Source organism: Amphibalanus amphitrite, unplaced genomic scaffold (assembly GCF_019059575.1).
Source record: "Amphibalanus amphitrite isolate SeventyFive unplaced genomic scaffold, NRLGWU_Aamphi_draft 000683F_arrow, whole genome shotgun sequence".
Classification (NCBI taxonomy): domain Eukaryota; kingdom Metazoa; phylum Arthropoda; class Thecostraca; order Balanomorpha; family Balanidae; genus Amphibalanus; species Amphibalanus amphitrite.
Window position 1 is genome coordinate 260,742 of NW_024882177.1, and position 18,056 is coordinate 278,797.

Below are 18,056 nucleotides of genomic sequence, written 5' to 3' on the forward strand. Positions count from 1 at the left end.
AAGTGCACTACTAGGTAAATACAGCTACAGCAAAACAAATTATTTTTCCGGGTGTGGGCCAAAGTTGCCCTTGGTGGTCAAAGCTACACGAAACTACTGTATCTAATTAATCAGCCGACCATTAATTCATTCATTCATTGGTTTCGCATCTTTGCTTTTTTATTTCACTCATTCGATTCATCGTCCAACGGGACTTCGTCAAAAGTTACCGTAATATTTCATTTTGCTCAGTACCCTTTATGGACGGCGATAATTTTATAATAAAAAAGGTAAGGACGAAAATAACGATGAATATGTAGGTAGTTAATTGTGTTACCTTATCTCCCTGCCTGATATTAATAACTTTAAACGCAGGCGCGCACACAGGATTTTTGAATGGGGGGCACGACCTTCGAACTGGGCCCCCCATGCCGAAGGGCCCCCCCAAAAAAATACGGCCCACGGGGCTATATTTCGGCTGGTTTGAAGCTTGAGCAATTGGTTTGTCAATGCATGGTAAAACAATTATTTCGGTACCAGCTTAATTTTCAAATCATATATATTTTACGCTAGGTTTTTTTTCTCAAATGCGACTCAGAGCCGGTACATATACCTAATCATCTAATTTATTACGTAAAACATTTCATTAATAAACATTTTTGCAGGTCCCTCAGAAATCAGCCCCGGGCAGCGACTGACTGCCGGCCGGCCGACCGGCCCCGGGTGGCTAGAAGCAGGGGCCGGTCACTGTTTGGCCCGGATGTGTAGGAGCAGGAGCAGCACTCCTTTTTCACGTATATTCGCATATTTTTTAGGCACATCGACATGAAATGTCACTATATCTGATACGATGCGGGGTCACAGACTAGAGATCCAGCTTATAACTTATATTTAATGTTTAACCATTGAATCAAATCAACAGGACTATGTACGATGCATGTCGGACACGTACCCAGAATTTCGCCCAAGAGGGGGTTACCTGCTGGTCACCTGACCTCGGGCCCGCGAGTCACCCGGGCGCCCGGGGTCAGCTCAGGCAAGGATATAGGTACCGAGGACCTTTCGATGGGAGGAGGGAGGCACGGTGGGTCCAGTCTCACTGGCAGACGGGTCTCTTTAAAACGGTCTTTGCATGAGAAAATGTGGAAAATTGTCAAGCGAAAGTATCATTTATGCCCGAGGAGTGTGCCTAATGTACACTAATGCCTAATTTACATGGTATTTTACGAGCGAGCGAAGCGAGCGAGCTCCTCAGAGTCACCGGTGTGTGGCGCGTTCAGAGGTGCCAGTGAAAGGCCGTCAGATGCGCTGGTGTTGGGTCCTCACAGGCGCCGTTGCGGGGTCTTAGGGCTTAGAGACACTGGTGGGGCCATCATTGGCATGTGTGTGGCCCTGCAAAATGGCCTGCAAGTGGAAAGTGGTCCGTCATAGGCTGGCAAGGACACTCGGAGGCTGGTAAGAGGCCCTCAGAGTCACTGGTACGTGGCCCTCAGAGGCGTCGGTGTGGGGAGTGGGGACTCTCAGAGCCGCCGATGTAGGCCCTTAAGATGCGCTGGTGGGGGTCCCTTGGAGGTGGGGCGAGGGGCCTCGCAGTTGCCGTTGTGGGTGCCTTTAAAACACTGGTGCGGACCGTGTGTCTATCACAGACGGATGTGGAGCAATAGCAGCCAATCCCTCGTTGGCCGACGGCCGTTACTACTTAGGGCCCTGAGCGGCCGGCGAGGTCTCTCAGAAACCGGCATTGGGCCTTTATGAAGATAATTGTGGCTACATAGGAGCCAATAACGTCCCCCCCACAAGCCCTGTGGTGTCCTTCCAAGTTGAAGTGCGGCCAGCGCGAACCCTCTGCTACCAACTGGCGCCGCAGGGCCCCTCGGTTTCGAAGGAACCCTAAACCCGAGAACGGGCACGTACCCCCTCGCTCCCTTGCTATGTCACTGAATCCAAGTGATGGGACCCTTTAGGTAATCAGGGGCGTTTCAGATGATCATGGGTTTTCAATTGATCCAGGGGCCCACCAGGTGACCATGGGCCCCTCTGGTACCCCCTAGAGTAAACAGGGACCCCATCAATAACCAGGGCCCCTCAGTAAACGGGGGCCACTCAGGTAAGTGTAGGAGTCCCGCAGATAACCAGGGCCGGCAAGGTTTCTCAGGTCCGTTTTTTGACAAGGCTCTTATTGACTCAGGTGCGAGCCCTTTGCCATCAGCAGAGGGCCCTTTCAAGCCTTTTGAGGGCCGTTTAACGTCTCTTGAGCTCCCATTGAGGCCTTCTAAGGGCTCTTTGAGCAGTCGAGGGGCCTTTGAGGCCTTTTGAGGGTCTCTTGACGTCAGCTGAGGACCGTTGGACGCCAGCTGAGGATCGTTTTTTGGGCCTTCTGATGGCCATTAGACGCCAATGGATGACCCTATGACACCAACTGGGGCCCTCTGACACCAGCTAAGGGCACTTTAAGTTTGACGCTAGCTCAGGGCCCTCTGACATTAGCTGGGGGGGGGGGTCCTCTGACGCTAGCTCAAGGCCCTTTGACGCTCTTTAAGGCCTTCTGAGGGCCCCTTGAGGTCTTCTAAGGGCCCCTTGAGGCTTTTTGAGGGCCGCTTGACGCCAACTGAGGACCGTTTGAAGCCTTCTGATGGCCATTTGGCGCCAGCTGGGGGCCATCTGGCACCAGCTGGGGGCCCTCTGTCACCAGCTAAGGACCCTTTAGAGCCTTCGGAGAGCCATTTGACGCAAGGGCATGGCCCTCTGACGCCAGCTCAGGGACCTTTGACACCCTTGAAGGCCTTCTGACGTCCGTTTGACGTTAGCTGAGGGCCCTTTGAGGCTATCTGAGGGCCCTCTAACCCGGCAGTTGCTGGGGTATTTCGCCACCCACCGTTTGCTGGGGGGGGGGGGGCGTTAAACGCCCCCAGCCGATAACTCGAGAACCAATAGGCGCAGCGAAACGCACGAGGCGGCAAACGAAAGAACGCGACGAGACGCTTCAGATGAGTGCTTTAAAGTTGAATTTTGATGTCACAGGTCGGGTCAAGGTCAGGTCAAACACCTGAAATCGGGCTTTCAGTAGCATGGACTTCAGGACTTCGCAATGGGCGCCTCTCGTCATAAACTCTGTCAAAACGGTGCACAATCCATCATATAAGGCCTACGAGAGTGTCAGCTCCATGTACGGGTCAGTCAAGCATAGGTCAGGGTCAATGTCAGGTCAACCGGGTAGGCACATATCCCCGAAAATCAAAACTGATATTCGCAGCCTGTGACACATGTTTTATGGGTAATTTGGGGCGTAGAACACGATGGTGACATTCATTTTATCATATGTGTACGTGTTTGGCTAAAAAAGTTGAATTTAAGAAATGCATGTATCATGGTCGTGAAGTAGTCACGAGAAATTGCCGAGACTCAGTTCGAGATTTTGGAAAATGCGGAACGATAATCAATAATCGAAGATAGCCATTTGATTGTTCATGGTATTGGCAGTCTAATGGCGTTTACGGCATGTCTGTATGTCTATTCTGTGATTTTATATGATTTTTTGAACATATGCCGTTTTTGGTCAAAAACTCAAAATTCATGACGTCACTAAAACCTCGATATCTCAAAAATTTTCCGACCGATTTTTTTGAAGCTTTGTCACAATAAACTTCAATCAATTCCCTACAGGTATTAAAAATTTGGCGCGCCTGCAGCGCGCCGTTTTTATGCTATGGCCCAGCGAAAAAAGTGGGGGCGTTTAACGCCACCCCCCCCCAGCAACTCGCGTTAAGGCCATCTGAGAGTCCTTTGAGGTCATCTGAGCGCTCCTTAAGGCCATCTGAGGGCCTTTTGACACCATCTAAGGGCCGTTTGACACCAGATGAGGCCCCTATGACGCTAACTGAGGGCCCTTCGAGGCCATCTGAGGGCCTTTTGAGACCATCTGAGGGCCCTTTAAGGCCATTTGAGGGCCCGTTGTACACGGTCTTCGGTGGTCTGAGGATTAGTTAGAGGCCCATTTTAGGCGGCCTTCGGCCGCCTCAAATGGGCCCCTTCCTTCGAGTTGGGCCCCCCAACTCGAATGGGGGGGGGGGCACGGGCCCGTGTGCCCCCCCTTGTGTGCGCCCTTGTTTAAACGTCAACTGGCAACTATTAGGTATGTACAAAATTCAAACACGTAAGTAGGTGTGTATATGTACCTACGTATCTTTTGTACGTAAGTTGTGTCCTCTGGTAGCGAAAACATAGAACTGAAATCAAATCTGACCATATTTTACGTAGCGATGTCGACATGCAGTTTTTCTCCCTCTCCCCCTCTATCTCTCTCTCGCTATCTCCTCTCTCAAATTGCACTTATTGTGTTTCCTCGATGAATCCATGCATCTTCATATTTTATATACCTACCCATTCCAATAAGTCTGCGTTGAGTCGGAAGGTCCCGTCTCTGTAGGGCTGTGTGGGTTGATGAGGGCTTTTCCCTGGATGTCAGAGCGTCTCTGTCGGATTGGACTGTTTCTGAAGATCCGTTAGTCTAAAGTCAGCTGAAGGCTACCTGAGTGCCCTGCGAATCTTCGAGCGAGTATGTCTCTTTTGAGCAGGACTATCCGTATGCGGCACCCGTTCGTAGGCTGCCCTGCTGGTCCGTTAGCAACTGGATCCATCCCTGAAGGCCCATCTGGAGGCTGGGCTGTCTTCGTCTGCGGGCTTGGCTGCGCCCGTTAGATTTCTCCTCGTAGATCCGTTGCTTTTAAGCTTTCCTGTAGGTCCTTATGTAAGTAGATACTGGATGTGTCCTTGAAGGTCGTCAGCAGACTGCCCTGCGGGTCGGTGAACCGTCCACGCAGATCCGTCTGCGGGCTGTCTGCGGGTCCATATGTCAGTGGCGCCTCCCCGCAGATCCGCCTGCGGCTCTGGCCGTGTCGGGCGGGGCCGTCGGCTGACCGTGCGGCGCCGGTCAGCCGCCGTCGTCGCCGTCGTCGCGCCTGCGCTGGCCTCCATCGATCGCGACGCTCCGGCGCGGCCCGAGTCGGCATCGAACCAGGAGTTGGTGAAGCGCCCGCCGGCCAGGTGCCCGTCCGTCGAATCGATGTGTCGCCTGACGGCGCGGCGTGCGGCGACTGGACGGGCCGACGGCGGCTGTCAGTGGTGACTGGGTGTGGACCGGCGGCCGGCGGTGGCTCGGTGACCAGTGACAGCAGTGTGAAGCGGTGCTAAGGGTGGCGCAGTGACCGGTCGTCTCTGAGGGGCGGTGAGGCGGTGTCGAGTGTGGTGGGAAGCGGTCCGCACGGCGCCACGTCTCCGAGAAGCCGGACCATGACGGAGCTGCGTGCAGAGAGGATCCGCAGTCGGGACGGACACGCGTCCGAGTTCTTCCAGTATGTGGGCCCGTACCGGCTGGAGAAGACGCTTGGGAAGGGTCAGACTGGTGAGTAGCCGTCGGGAACGGCTGGGTGCACCGCTGTCAGCTGGTCGGCGACCAAAGGTCCTTCTGCAGCCTCTCAAACAGCAGTAGCCACTTTCTTCAGGCTTCCTGTCTCCTCCACAGGCAGCACGTGGTCGATTTCCGAACCCGGCTCAATCAATCACCTTCCTGTCACGTCCATTCACTTCCTTGCAGTCTTTTCCTCTCCCTCCGCGCTGGGCGCCGCTGCTCCCGCGCCTCGCACGGCGCTGCCCGCCCGGCGGAAGGAGGGAGGGAGGGAGGCGCGCGCGTCACGTTACCGTCGCCGTCGCGTCGGTATGTGTAGAAATGGCCGCGGACTGGAGACCAAGCCGCCATCGATCCGACGCGCAGTCCCTTTACATAAAGGAGACGGAACTGCGATGGGGTGCAGAGGACACCGCGACAAGGCACGAACCCGTGAAGCCATATAATTGTGTCCCCCGGTGGTCTGTGGGGAGCGTAACATAACGCTTCAGTTACGTAACCAAGGAGGACAAAGGTTTCATGGCTCTTAACCCTATTCCTGGCGGGGGGGGGCCTCAGGAGCCCCCCCCTGAGGTTTTTTGGTTATTTCTCCCAAACGCGTTGAGCTAGGAAGCTCAAATTTTCTGGCTTTTCCTAAAAGGCTTCTACGCAACATGTCTGAAAATTTTGAGTTGATCTGACCTCAGGTCAGGTCACCAGAGGCGGTTTGGTGACCCTACCTCAGAAAAGTTTGCAATCACGCCAGAATTAGAGTTTTTGACCGATCAATTTCTTCTCTTCAGGCTTTAGTTAGGGTACCAGTATGTGCAATTTGTATATCTCGGAATTTTGATATCGGTGACCTAAGGTCAGGTCAGTTTCGCGACCTCCCCATTATAAGTCAATGGGGGAAAAATCAACTCCCTGTTTTTACCACTAAAACGGGTCGGAATGGCCCCATATACCATACATGACTTCATATACGATCAACCTTCACTACCTTGAGGTCTGTTTTGCTGTTGGGCAGCTGTGAGGTCATGTGACGTTATCAAAGGTCACCAAAGGTTTTTGGCCAATAACTCCGTACAGGAACAAGATACAGACGCGTGGATGGTCTCATTGTGTTCAGCTCGTCAAGACGCATCGAATGATATACATGATGACCTCGAGGTCACGTGACCTGAGGTCAACCTTTGACCTTGACCTTGCGAGGTCAACATATATATCATTCGATGCGGATTGACGAGAGGATCACGATGATGCCCTTAGTTTGTTCCTATCTTGACTAATTCGAAAGTTATTCGAGAAAAACTCTCTCCATATCTAGCGCCGCCATTTTGACTTTTTCGACCCCTGTGACGTCATCTTTGACCTGACCTGAAAATGACCTTTGTAAAAATTGTAGATCTTGACCGTGCGTATCCGATGCCGTTTACCGTTTGTCGCTATCTTGCTTCGTTCTCGAGATCTCAGGGGGGGGGGGGGCCGAATCGGCCCCCCCCGCCAGTTTCTTGTCCCGGCGGAGCCCGCCAGGAATAGGGTTAAGAATGTTTCCGTTATGAAATCTTTTCAATCATGTTCATCGCCAATTTAGAATGCTACAATGCTTTTTGCATACAATTGTTGGATTCTTTTCTAAATCTAAGTGTGTCCTATCCTATCGTAGTGAAATCGTGCCTGCCATAGTGCCTACCCGCTATCTGCCTACGCTCTGAGAAGCGTTGTAGGTACTTACCATCCCAAAGCTAGCCTGGCTGAAGATCAGCTTTGATCAAAGGCTGAAGAGCAAGAGGCCGTTTGATCTAACATGAATTAAATGCACCACTGCATATCAGGGCATCCAGCGAAACCGCGAAGAAGATTCGATGGCTGATTCCATATTGCGATGAAATGAGCAATTCAATCAGCCCTTATTCTATACAAGCACCCTCTGCAGGCTGCAGTGCTAAGCATTATCCTGTTATGTTATGCTGTACATATTAATTAGGTATCCAAACTCTGTCAAAATATTTTTAATTGAATTTGTTATCGCTCGAACCCATGCATACCTATTAGGCGTGGCTCATTTTGCTTCGTGAAGGTCAATGGTATTATGATAACCTGTAGCCATGCCCAATTATAGCCACATGCACTGTATGCACTGACAGGTCAAAATGTTTCCATGCAATTATTACGAGCGAGCGAGCGCAGCGAGCGAAGTGAGTCTTTTCAATATAACGGAAAAATCTCAGTATGAGCGGCCCGGCCCGGCCCGGCCCGGCCTGTAACGCTTTTGAGAGGCTTATATCTCAGCAACCGCTGGACCGATTGGCCTGAGGTCTTTTTTGTTGGGTAGCCCCATCCCTTCTACCCCGTAATTGACTACTTTTGATACATCTCAGTGACCGTCGTGGCACGTGCCACGTGAAAAGTCAAGGGTGTTCAAGCTGTTTTGCAAAAGTAGTGATTTTGAGAGGCTCATATCTCAGCAGCCGCTTGGGCGATTGACTTGCGGTAATTTTTGTAGGGTAGCAGCATCCCTTCTACCCAAAATAGGATACTCTCGATGCATGTGGGTCACCCCCAGTGCACGTGCAAAATACAACAATAAGAGGTGCCAAATTTGTTCCCATTTCAGTAACTCGGTAATTACTGGGGCGATTTCGCTGAAACTTGGCACATGCAGGTAGGCACCCACCAGGCAATGCATTCCCATGTGTTGCGGTTAGGGTGCTGCTGCACGTGCGCACGTGCAGGGGGCGTTTCCAGATCTCGAGAACGGCTGGGCCGATTGCGCTCAAATTTGGTACACGGTTGGGGACCAGTTAGTAGGGTGCCGTGCAAAAGTCATTTTGGACCCCGTTTGCACGTGCGCACGTGCAGAATGCCGCTTCCAGATCTCAGGAACGGCTGGGCCGATTGCGTTCAAATTTGGCACACCGCTAGCGACCGTTTAGAAGGGTTGGAAGCACCCTCTCACCCTTCCGCACGTGCAGGGCTCACTATCTCGCTCGCTCGTTCTTCGCCTAAAAGGCGTTTTACTGGTTTTATGTTATGGCGTTTCTTTGTAATCGCTACTTAATCGGTAAGTGCACTGAAAACTTTTTTACCATTTCCTGAAGGGTAAACCCGCCATAGCATGGTAGCTTGACACACAGACGTTTTTTACCACCTTCCAGATGGTAAATTTTACTCTTTCATGAAGAGTAAACTCGCCAGGGAGGGGTATCATGACACACAGACGTTTTTTACCATCTTCTGAATGGTAAACTCTTTTGATTTACTCTTGTCTAGAGTGTAACATTTTTTGGGTTACACTCTTTGAAAGGGTAAATCTTAAACGGAACCCTTTTCTAGGGAGTATCGCATCATCTACTCTGTGCTTTACCCTCCTACAGAGAGTATATTCTTCTGGCCTACCCTTTGTCACATGGTAATGTTTACTCTTTCCTTTAGTGTAAACCCCCCAGAGGATGGTAACAGACTCACAGACGCTTGCTTCAGAAGCTTCACGAAGCTTCTGTTAACCGGAGCTCACCAACTAAAAAAACATGCTTCAAGAGCAACAATGTATATTTGGCTTCCGTACAAACAATACGAGGGGCACACCAGCCATGAACATTGTGAGACTCTTCACTTATACATACGAATTTATACGAAGCGTTCAGCAATGCACAAGCGGTAAATAAACACCACGATACAACTTGAATGCACTTTGAATGTGAATACAAGACATTCAGCGCCCTCATATTGGATAAGGCACAGCGCACAATATTTGAAGAGAGCGACGGCGTTCCTGGGTGGTCGCCCGTCTGCATGAGATAATGAGACCATGGATCACTACAGTGCAAGGCTTTTTCAATGTCACCAACAAAATGCATAAACCTGTAGCATCACAACAAAATTAATGTACGTACTCACAACCTAGGCCACGTGGCCGTGCACGGGGTCCTGTTAACAAGGTCAAATTAGCACCACTCAACGGCATGCAATGCTCTAGCACATTGGTACTTACAATAAAATGTCCACAGAGGCTCTATAGGCGATGAACAACACACAAGCACAATCACCAACGGCCACGCCGCGCGGCACCGACACTGCTCACATCCTCTCTCGGAGACCAACGGCCGAAAACTGACAGATGCGCGCGGCCTTCAAACCGCAAACGGCCGATCTCGTTTCTGATTGGCTGAGTGATTCCATTTCAAATATCATCTTCACGAGGGTAAACAAGATCCACGCATGAAACGACTATCTGTACACGAGTCACGATACCCAGAAGGAAAGAGTTTTCGTGATGTTCTGGATCGCAAGAGTAATATTGATATTTACATGGTAATAATACTCTTTGCTGGCGAATAAGTTCATATTGACCACGTACCGTTACTATGCACATAATGGTAGCAAAGAGTTACCCTTTCAATATACTCTTATCTTGCTGGTTTGATGAAAATGAACCCTCCAGGAGATAGTAAAAAAGTTTTGAGTGTGTTCGTATTCCGGCGTTATGGTGGGGTTAAGTTAGATCCGTTAGGACATATAACGCTATCAGTCACCACTGCACAAGGTCGTCCAAGTACCGGCGTGTCGTTTCCAGCGGTGATGACGTTTCCAGGCTAAGCCTCATACCACACCTCAGAGACTAGGTACTTGTGATTTCCTCCTCGTATACCGGTTCGAGGTGCATATCCACCGGTAATCCGTGAATACCCGAGCGTGGGCTCGTAATTTGCATCACCAATCCCATTAGGACTTATTTCCAACGGGGTTGTGATGATGGCCATTGGCGCTAATCGCTTGCATGGGTGAATATTGACCGATGTCCCTCCCTCGATATCGGGTTATCGGGCACGAAGACGTCGTTGGCGACAGTGGGATAGACTGTTTGTGTGGTCATTGATCACTGATCACTGATCTGTGACTGATCACTGACCCCGGGCCCCGGGTTCTTGTGCCACTGCTCCCAGGGCGTATTTTAAGGGATTTTCACTGGGTCGGCAATCACAATTAGGGGCGGCATTTTGCACTCATAGGGGCGGCACTTGGCATCTGAGGGGGCGGCATACCTACTGATATTTAATGACCAAAAAAGACACGTTCGTCGGTTCTTTTATAACTCTTCCTAAGTAATGATTTCAGATTCAACCTAAGCTCAGCGGTATTACGTTTATTTTTCCGGGATATAGTATTTCTCTCATCATAATGCGATAAATGAACTATAATTTGACCTAACAAAAAGTAATTTTAAAATTTTACCCGAGGTAAACATGTTACATACCAGTCGATTCGTATCGTCAAGCTTAAAATATTCACGGCGTTTTATGGCTCTATCAGCTATCTAGAACAGTGGTCGGCAGGTCGCACGAGTGTGCCCACTTTATGGGCGCTGGACGGGGCCATTACCCCCACTTGTCATACCCCATTGCTTACACAGCAAGGGTCGCTGATATTCGGCCATATCCTTTGACGCCTCTATTTTTCTGCATATAGATAAAATGCAACACAATTAACTCTCTTTTTTATGGAGAGGGAGAGCGTGTGGAGTAAGGATTAACTCATACATTTTTTATTTATTAGTTACTCGCGTAATGAACAGCGTATTGCAACGATACGTTCATCCCTCCCCCCCCAGGTTAATGAATGTTATACCTACCTACTCAAACATTTTCGTGACCCCAGTGACATTGTCATTGAGTTTTTGAACTTTGAATGACCTTCACTCGGTAACTTTCTCTCCGGCTCGGCCGGCGGACAAAACGCAAGCGAAGACAATGCGGGGAGTCCGGTGCTCTACCAACTGAGCCACGGAACAGGCAAATGCTCACCATAGATATACCGACTGAACGATCCCTTTATAACTTCAGCGATTGATAAGACAAACAGTGTGTAACTGTATATATAACCCTCGCCGGCACAGGCCATTTTGAGTCCTTCGACGGCACAAGGTTGGTTGGTACGACCCCCCCTCGTTTGGCCCCTGATGGAGCTAGAGCTTCGCAGAAAAAAACGAGCGTGTTGCCCGTCACGAGAGGAAGCCAATGATACCCAATTTCAAGGTCCTAGGTCATCGGTTGACCTTCCAGGTCAGGTCAATGACCCAAAAATCGGGAATATCGGGACCTGTTTGAAAGTCGTAAATTGTGGCTGCTAAGGGGTTTTCCGTGGTGCTGATCACAAATATCGTGTTAGTTTTGATCACAGATGATGTCGTTAAGCGTTTAGACCAGGTCGGGTCAGGTCAGGTCAGGTCAGGTCAACCGGTAGGGGTCGTACCGGGTATTCGTAGTACCTGTCATCCGCCTCTGACAGCTTCGTAACATGTTACGAAGGCACCAAAACTACTTCGGAAATATTTAAATGGTTGCTAAATTCGAATTCAGCTCCAAAAACTAGCCTAGAAACATGTAAAACTCGAAAAAGTGAACCGAGGTCACCAAAGGTCAATGACCTGACCTGACCTTCAGGTGACCTTGACACCCACCCTAATGCATGGGAGCAACATCAAATCACATGTTTGAACGTTTGAAACCACGAAAAGCTTGCAAACGCGCGGTTAATGCGAGCCGACATACGCCGAATCTTGATTTCGGCCAAACATGGTCACGGAAAAGAGGTCACAGGTGAAAGGTCATTGAAGTCAGGGTCATCAATTTGCAGGGTAGGTGTAAAATTGATCAATTCGAGGGTACTGAAAGTTTCGTTGCGATCGGCCGCTTTTTACGCGAGTTATTCGCGATAAACCTTAGGGGGGTTGCATCAACCGGCGAGGGTTAAATGTAAGTCTCGAAATTGCGATGTCTCTGACCAAATGTAAGGACAATTTTGCGACCCTTCCATTAGGTAAAAGGAAATGGGAGAAAATCAGGGCATGTGCCTCTTTTTATAGGTAGACAAATGTCAAAATTAACGAATTTAAACATCAGAAAACAATTAAAAATGACACACTTAATCGGAAAATTGCCACCCACGACCCCTCGTTATGTCCTTGAGGTCATGTCAGGTCATGGTAGGCCTCCAGCAGTTTTTCCAATAACTTCTGATAGAGACATGCGACATGCCTGAGCGATGAAAACACCTTACATAGATGATTTCAGTTTGACGATACAAATCGACTGATATGCAACATGACCTTTACCAGCCAGGTCATGACCTGGACCTGAGCTCAAATTTCCCAAATGACGTTTGAATGTCAAATTATAGTTCATTCGACGCATCTCGACGAGAGGAGCACAGTACTGAAAAAACAATGTCATAACTTTCGTGAGTCAATAATTATTACAGTAAAGGTTCTTCATTAAAACAGCTCAGTAGAGGGGCGCAGGGGGTCCACTGTCCCCTCCAACCCTCCCCGGCCCGGCACGGGTTAAACAAGTTGTGCTCTGTAGGTTAAGCCGTTGATGTTAGGTCAAGTCTGAAGACTTCATAGGAACGTTGAAGAGCTATCGAATGCGCTTTTTTCGCGGTGCTGTAGTTCTATTCTTCCCCGAGTTATGCGCCAGTTTGTCAATAAATGTTGAAACAGACAACATTTCACCCACATTTCACCTTTGATGACCTCTGGTCACCTGATATTTGACATTTGACTTGCCCTAACCAAAGCACGGTTAACCAACTAACCCAAGCAGTTTTTGACACTCTTTCGAATACCGCTTACCGCGTGTCGCTACGTGGCCTAAGTAGCCAAGTTATAGGGGTCGGGAGGGGGGTTTAAACAAACTCAGCCCGGCGCCGGTTAAGGGAAGGCACTATCATTTTGGGGGCGCTGCAGATATGCTAAGGGACGACAGCATCATTTTGTTTTTTGAGGCGCGCCACCAATTTTTTTTTAGGGCCACCGACACTGTGAGGAGCGCAATTATGTCTTTGAGCGTTGCGGGGTGGCACCATTACATTGAAGGGCGCCATGTGAGCAGTGATGTGGGGCAAAATGACAATGAGGAGCGCCTCCGATGCTTAAAAAGAAGAAAGAGACGCCAACATTACTCGGGGGGGGGGGGGGCAACATCACTTTTATTTTGAGGACGCCACCCACATTGTAAGGGGCGGCACTGTAACTTTAAGGACCGCCATGGATACTTTAAGGGGCGGCTCCATCATATGGAGGGGTGCTACAGATCGTTAATGGGCGGCAATAGGTATGATATTTAGGGACTCCGATACTTCGAAGGGCGCCACCGTTTGTTTGAGGGTGACATCATCACTTTGAGGGCCACCACCGATACTGTTCGGGGCGCCACCGACACTATAGGGGAAGTTGGGGGAACGCCGAATACTTTTTTTCTGACCCCCGTAGCACGCAAGGTAGACAACATAAGCTATTCTTGTTGGCGTCATTCGAGAGGCCAGTCTTTTGCCTTTCAAACATACCAGGCGCATTTGATGAATTCGCATACCGTTAAGCGCACAAACTAAAAATATCAAAGAAGTGACTTTTTCAGCGTTGCCCCGGACTGCGGGGAAAGCCGAAAATGGGAGAAATGATCTACGGGGAATGCCAAAATTGATGTTTTGCCACTTTATCTCAAACTTTGTCCAGAATTTATCAAAGCTGACACGCGTTTTAAGAGCTTGAGGACGCTTGGTGCACACTGGAAGTTATAATTGTGTGATATAATAAGAAAATGCCAGGTAAATAATTCCTTATAGGTAACAGGCCGTTGTGTCGGTTGAAAGTGTAATTTGTGTGACTAAAAATTCGCGTTGCTATTCTACAGCAGTAAAGTCCACGTAGCGTGCTTTAACGTGCGTAATTGCACGTTTTCGGCATTACCCCAGCCAGCCATACTTTCATTTGCAGGCCCATAACTTTTCAACGTGCCGTATAAATTTCAAATAGGCAGCACACTTATGCAAAGACATGCTGAAGATTACTTGACCGAATTGGCCAGACAAACGGTAGCATAATGAGTAAGAAATGCAGCTTCAAAGGCGCATGTAGTACAAGGAACGCGTACCTTGAAAACGCTCTTGGCGCCCTCACAACCGAAGTGTTCCGAATGACGACTCGTAACAAACATGCGATAATTGTAGTCACTTAAGCTTCAGAGCATCACTGACAGGTGGCATCCATGTCTTACGGTTTTCGAAATATCTCGAATTTCGGCTTTGCCCCAACTCCGGCATTGCCCCAACTTCCCCTAAGGGGCGCCACCGACACTGCCAGGAGCACTTTGACCGGCGTTACTATCACATATGGGCGCCGTGAGCACATTGGGGGGGGGGGGGCGGCACCATGACGTGGAGGGGCGTTACGGAAGGTTTGAGGGGCGGCAACATGACATTGAGGAGCGCCTCCGACACTTCGAGGGACACCAGCATTTCTTTGAGAGGCGGCACCTTGACTTTTCAGGAGACACCACCGACACTGTAAGGGGCGGCACCATCACTTTGAGGGGCGCCACGGATGGTTTGAGAAGCGGCACCATTATGTATATGGAGGGGCGCTACAGAAAGTTAGAGGGCGGCAACATTGTATTGATGAGTTCCTCCAAAACTTTGAAGGGCGCCACTGACACTGTAAGGGGCGGCACCAGCACTTTTAGGGGCGGCAGCATCATTTTGAGGGGTGCCACCGACTCGTTGACAGGAGACACCATCACATTTAGGGGCGCCACTGGCACTTTGAGGGAGGCACCATCACATTGAGGGGCGCCACCGATACTGAAAGGGGCGGCGTCATCTTCTTGAGGGGCGGCATTATCTGCTTGAGGGGCAGCTCCATCACAATGAGGGGCTATGTGGATACCTAGAGGGGCGGCACCATTATATTGGTGGGTTCCTCTGACACTTCGAAGGGCGTCACTGACACTATAAGGGGCGGCACTAACACTTTAAGGGGCGGCAGCATCATTTTGAGGGGCGCCACCAACTCGTTGGCGGGCAGCACCATCACATTCAGGGGCGGCATCATCTGCTTGAGGGCGGCTCCATCACAATGAGGGGCTATGTGGATATCTAGAGGGGCGGCACCATTATATTAGTGGGTTCCTCCGACACTTCGAAGGGCGTCACTGACACTATAAGGGGCGGCGCCAACACTTTAAGGGGCGGCAGCATCATTTTGAGGGGCGCCATCGACTCGTTGGCGGGCAGCACCATCACATTCAGGAGCGCCACCGGCCCTTTGAGGGCGGCACCATCACATTGAGGGGCGCCACCGATACTGAAAGGGGCGGCATCATCTTCTTGAGGGGCGGTATCATCACATTGAGGGGCTCCACAGATGCTTAGAAGGGCGGCACCATTACATTGAGTGGGACTACTAACAGATTTAGGGGCGGCACTGTCACATTGAGTTGTGGGATCATCACTTTCTATAGACGGCTGCTTCACTTTAAGAGGCGGCATTATCATTTCGGAGGGCAGCAGCCTCACTATGAATGACGGCACCTAGCCTGCATGTGCGTGCTGCATCCTAGAGGGGGCGGCAACTGGGTCGGCAAACGGCTGTCACTGGGTCGGCATTCTCCGTGACTGGGTCGGCAATTGCCGACCCAGTTAACATGTTAAAATACGCCCTGACTGCTCCAATGATTGAGTGCCGAAGTGAAAATAAGAACTCTCAGGTTCTAAACCATGAGGAAGGAAGCTTTGTTCTTTTTTTTTAGGTAATTCGTTGTTGATTTTTTCACATATTCATTCATCCCTCGCATGTGTAGGGGGGGGGGGGGGGGTCGGATGGACCCCCCCATGGTTTTTCGCGAATAACTCGCGTAAAAAGCGGCCGATCGCGACGAAACTTTCAGTACCCTCGCATTGATCAATTTGACACCTACCCTGAAAATTTCATGATCCTGACCCAAATGACCTTTGACCTGTGACCTCTTTTCCGAGACCATGTTTGGCCGGAATCGCGATTTCGCGTATGCCGGCTCGCACTAGCCGCGTGTTTGCAAGCTTTTCGTGGTTTCAAACGTTCAAACATGTGATTTGATGTTACTCCCGTGTGTGTCAAGGTCACCTGAAGGTCAGGTCAGGTCATTGACCTTTGGTGACCTCGGGTGACCTCGGGTCACTTTTTCGAGTTTTACATGTTTCTAGGCTAGTTTTTGGAGCTGAATTCGAATTTAGCAACCATTTGAACATTTACGAAGTAGTTTTGGTGACTTCGTAACATGTTACGAAGCTGTCAGAGGCGGTTGACACGTACTACGAATACCCGTCACGACGCCTACTGGTTGACCTGACCTGACCTGACCCGACCTGGTCTAAATGCTGCAAGACATCATCTGTGATCAAAACTAACACGATATTCGTGATCAGCACCCCGAAAAACCCCTTAGCAGCCACACTTTACGACTTTCTAACAGGTCCCGATTTTCCCGACTTTGGGTCATTGACCTGACCTGGAAGGTCAACCAATGACCTAGGACCTTAAAATTGGGTATCATCGGCTTCCTCTCGTCACGGGCAACACGCTCGTTTTTTCCGCGAAGCTCTAGCTCGATCAGGGGCCAAACGGCAAGGGGGGGGGTCCAACCGACCCCCCCCCCTACACATCAGAAGCTGGCAAACGCCGCACACATGCGAGGGTTAACTTTTGCCGCATCGGCAAACAGTGATGCATGTGTGACTGACGCTGCCTGCTGCTCGATAGAAGGCGAGGTCTATCCATTTTAGGTAAGATGAATATCGTTCGTTCCATCTTACCTAAAAACCAATCCATCGAACCATTCCATCGTTCATCAATAGTCTGCGCATATGGTCTAAGGTTCAGCACTCTATCGTTGGAGGGGGAGGGGGCGGACAGGGATGCGTCGGAGCAGCGGAACAGCAGCAGCAGCTGTCGGCAGCGACACTCCACCCAGGCGGCTATTAGGACGGACCGCGGTCCACGGTCCATGGCCCACGGTCCACAGTCCACTGTCCACGGTCCACAGTCCACGGTCCACAGTCCACGGTTCACAGTCCACGTCCACGGTTCAGTCTTCAGTCCACAGTCCACGGTCCACGGTCCACGGCCCACTCCGCGCCGGACCGGGCAGGGCCATGGTCCACCTTGGATTTGAGGTCATATATCTCCCCATCGATCTACTGCTAACGATTTTTAGGGTCAAAGACACCGGCGAATCTATCGACTCACTGCTAACGATTCTTGGAGCCAAGGTCAAAGATGAATCCATCGACTCATTAGGTACTAACGATTCTTAGAGTCAAGTCCACAAATTTCCACTGACTTGAGGCAACTTAATTAACCCGGCCGGGCCCGGGGGTAATCCCAACCACTGCAGCCCGGGGGGCGTTTTTCGCCCCCTGTCTAACTCCGTAAATAAGGGAGCTACGGAAACAAAAGTGATACCAAACGAAAGGTCCTTACAAGACGATTCTAAAGCGCCTAAAATTTTTGACCACAGGTCAATTTTCAAGGTCAGAGGTCAAGGTCAAAGGCAAATACCGGCACATGTGTAGTTACCTCAAAATAAACGTTCTAGAGGACGGCAGGATGCATAAAACCGGCAAAATTGGGTGTCAAACGAAAGAAGAGAATCTGAGACTATTCCGGAAATCTGCTCAAAATCAAAGTTCAAGGTCAAGGTCATACTCAAACTTGACCTCAAATTTTGCACTTTTTGTACATCTTGCCTGCCAAGTTCCAAGATATTTTGAAATGTTTTGAGGCTTATCAGGTCCCTATTTGTGGCTCATCTTACGATACAAGGCTGCTCAAAGGTCAAGGTCACAGAAGAGTATCCTTGCTAGAGGCTATTTCACTGAT

At 50.0% G+C, this 18,056-nt stretch overlaps 1 protein-coding gene across 1 annotated transcript in view; it reads left to right on the forward strand.

The window, feature by feature from the left end:
• The first annotated feature begins 5,014 nt into the window (after positions 1-5,014).
• Positions 5,015-18,056, forward strand: part of LOC122364555 (serine/threonine-protein kinase BRSK2-like) — an 88,000-nt gene continuing 74,958 nt past the window's right edge. The window contains exon 1 of the mRNA XM_043335052.1: positions 5,015-5,380. Within this exon, the coding sequence (XP_043190987.1) occupies positions 5,269-5,380 (112 nt within the window). The 5' untranslated portion in view covers positions 5,015-5,268. The remainder of the gene's footprint in view (positions 5,381-18,056) is intronic.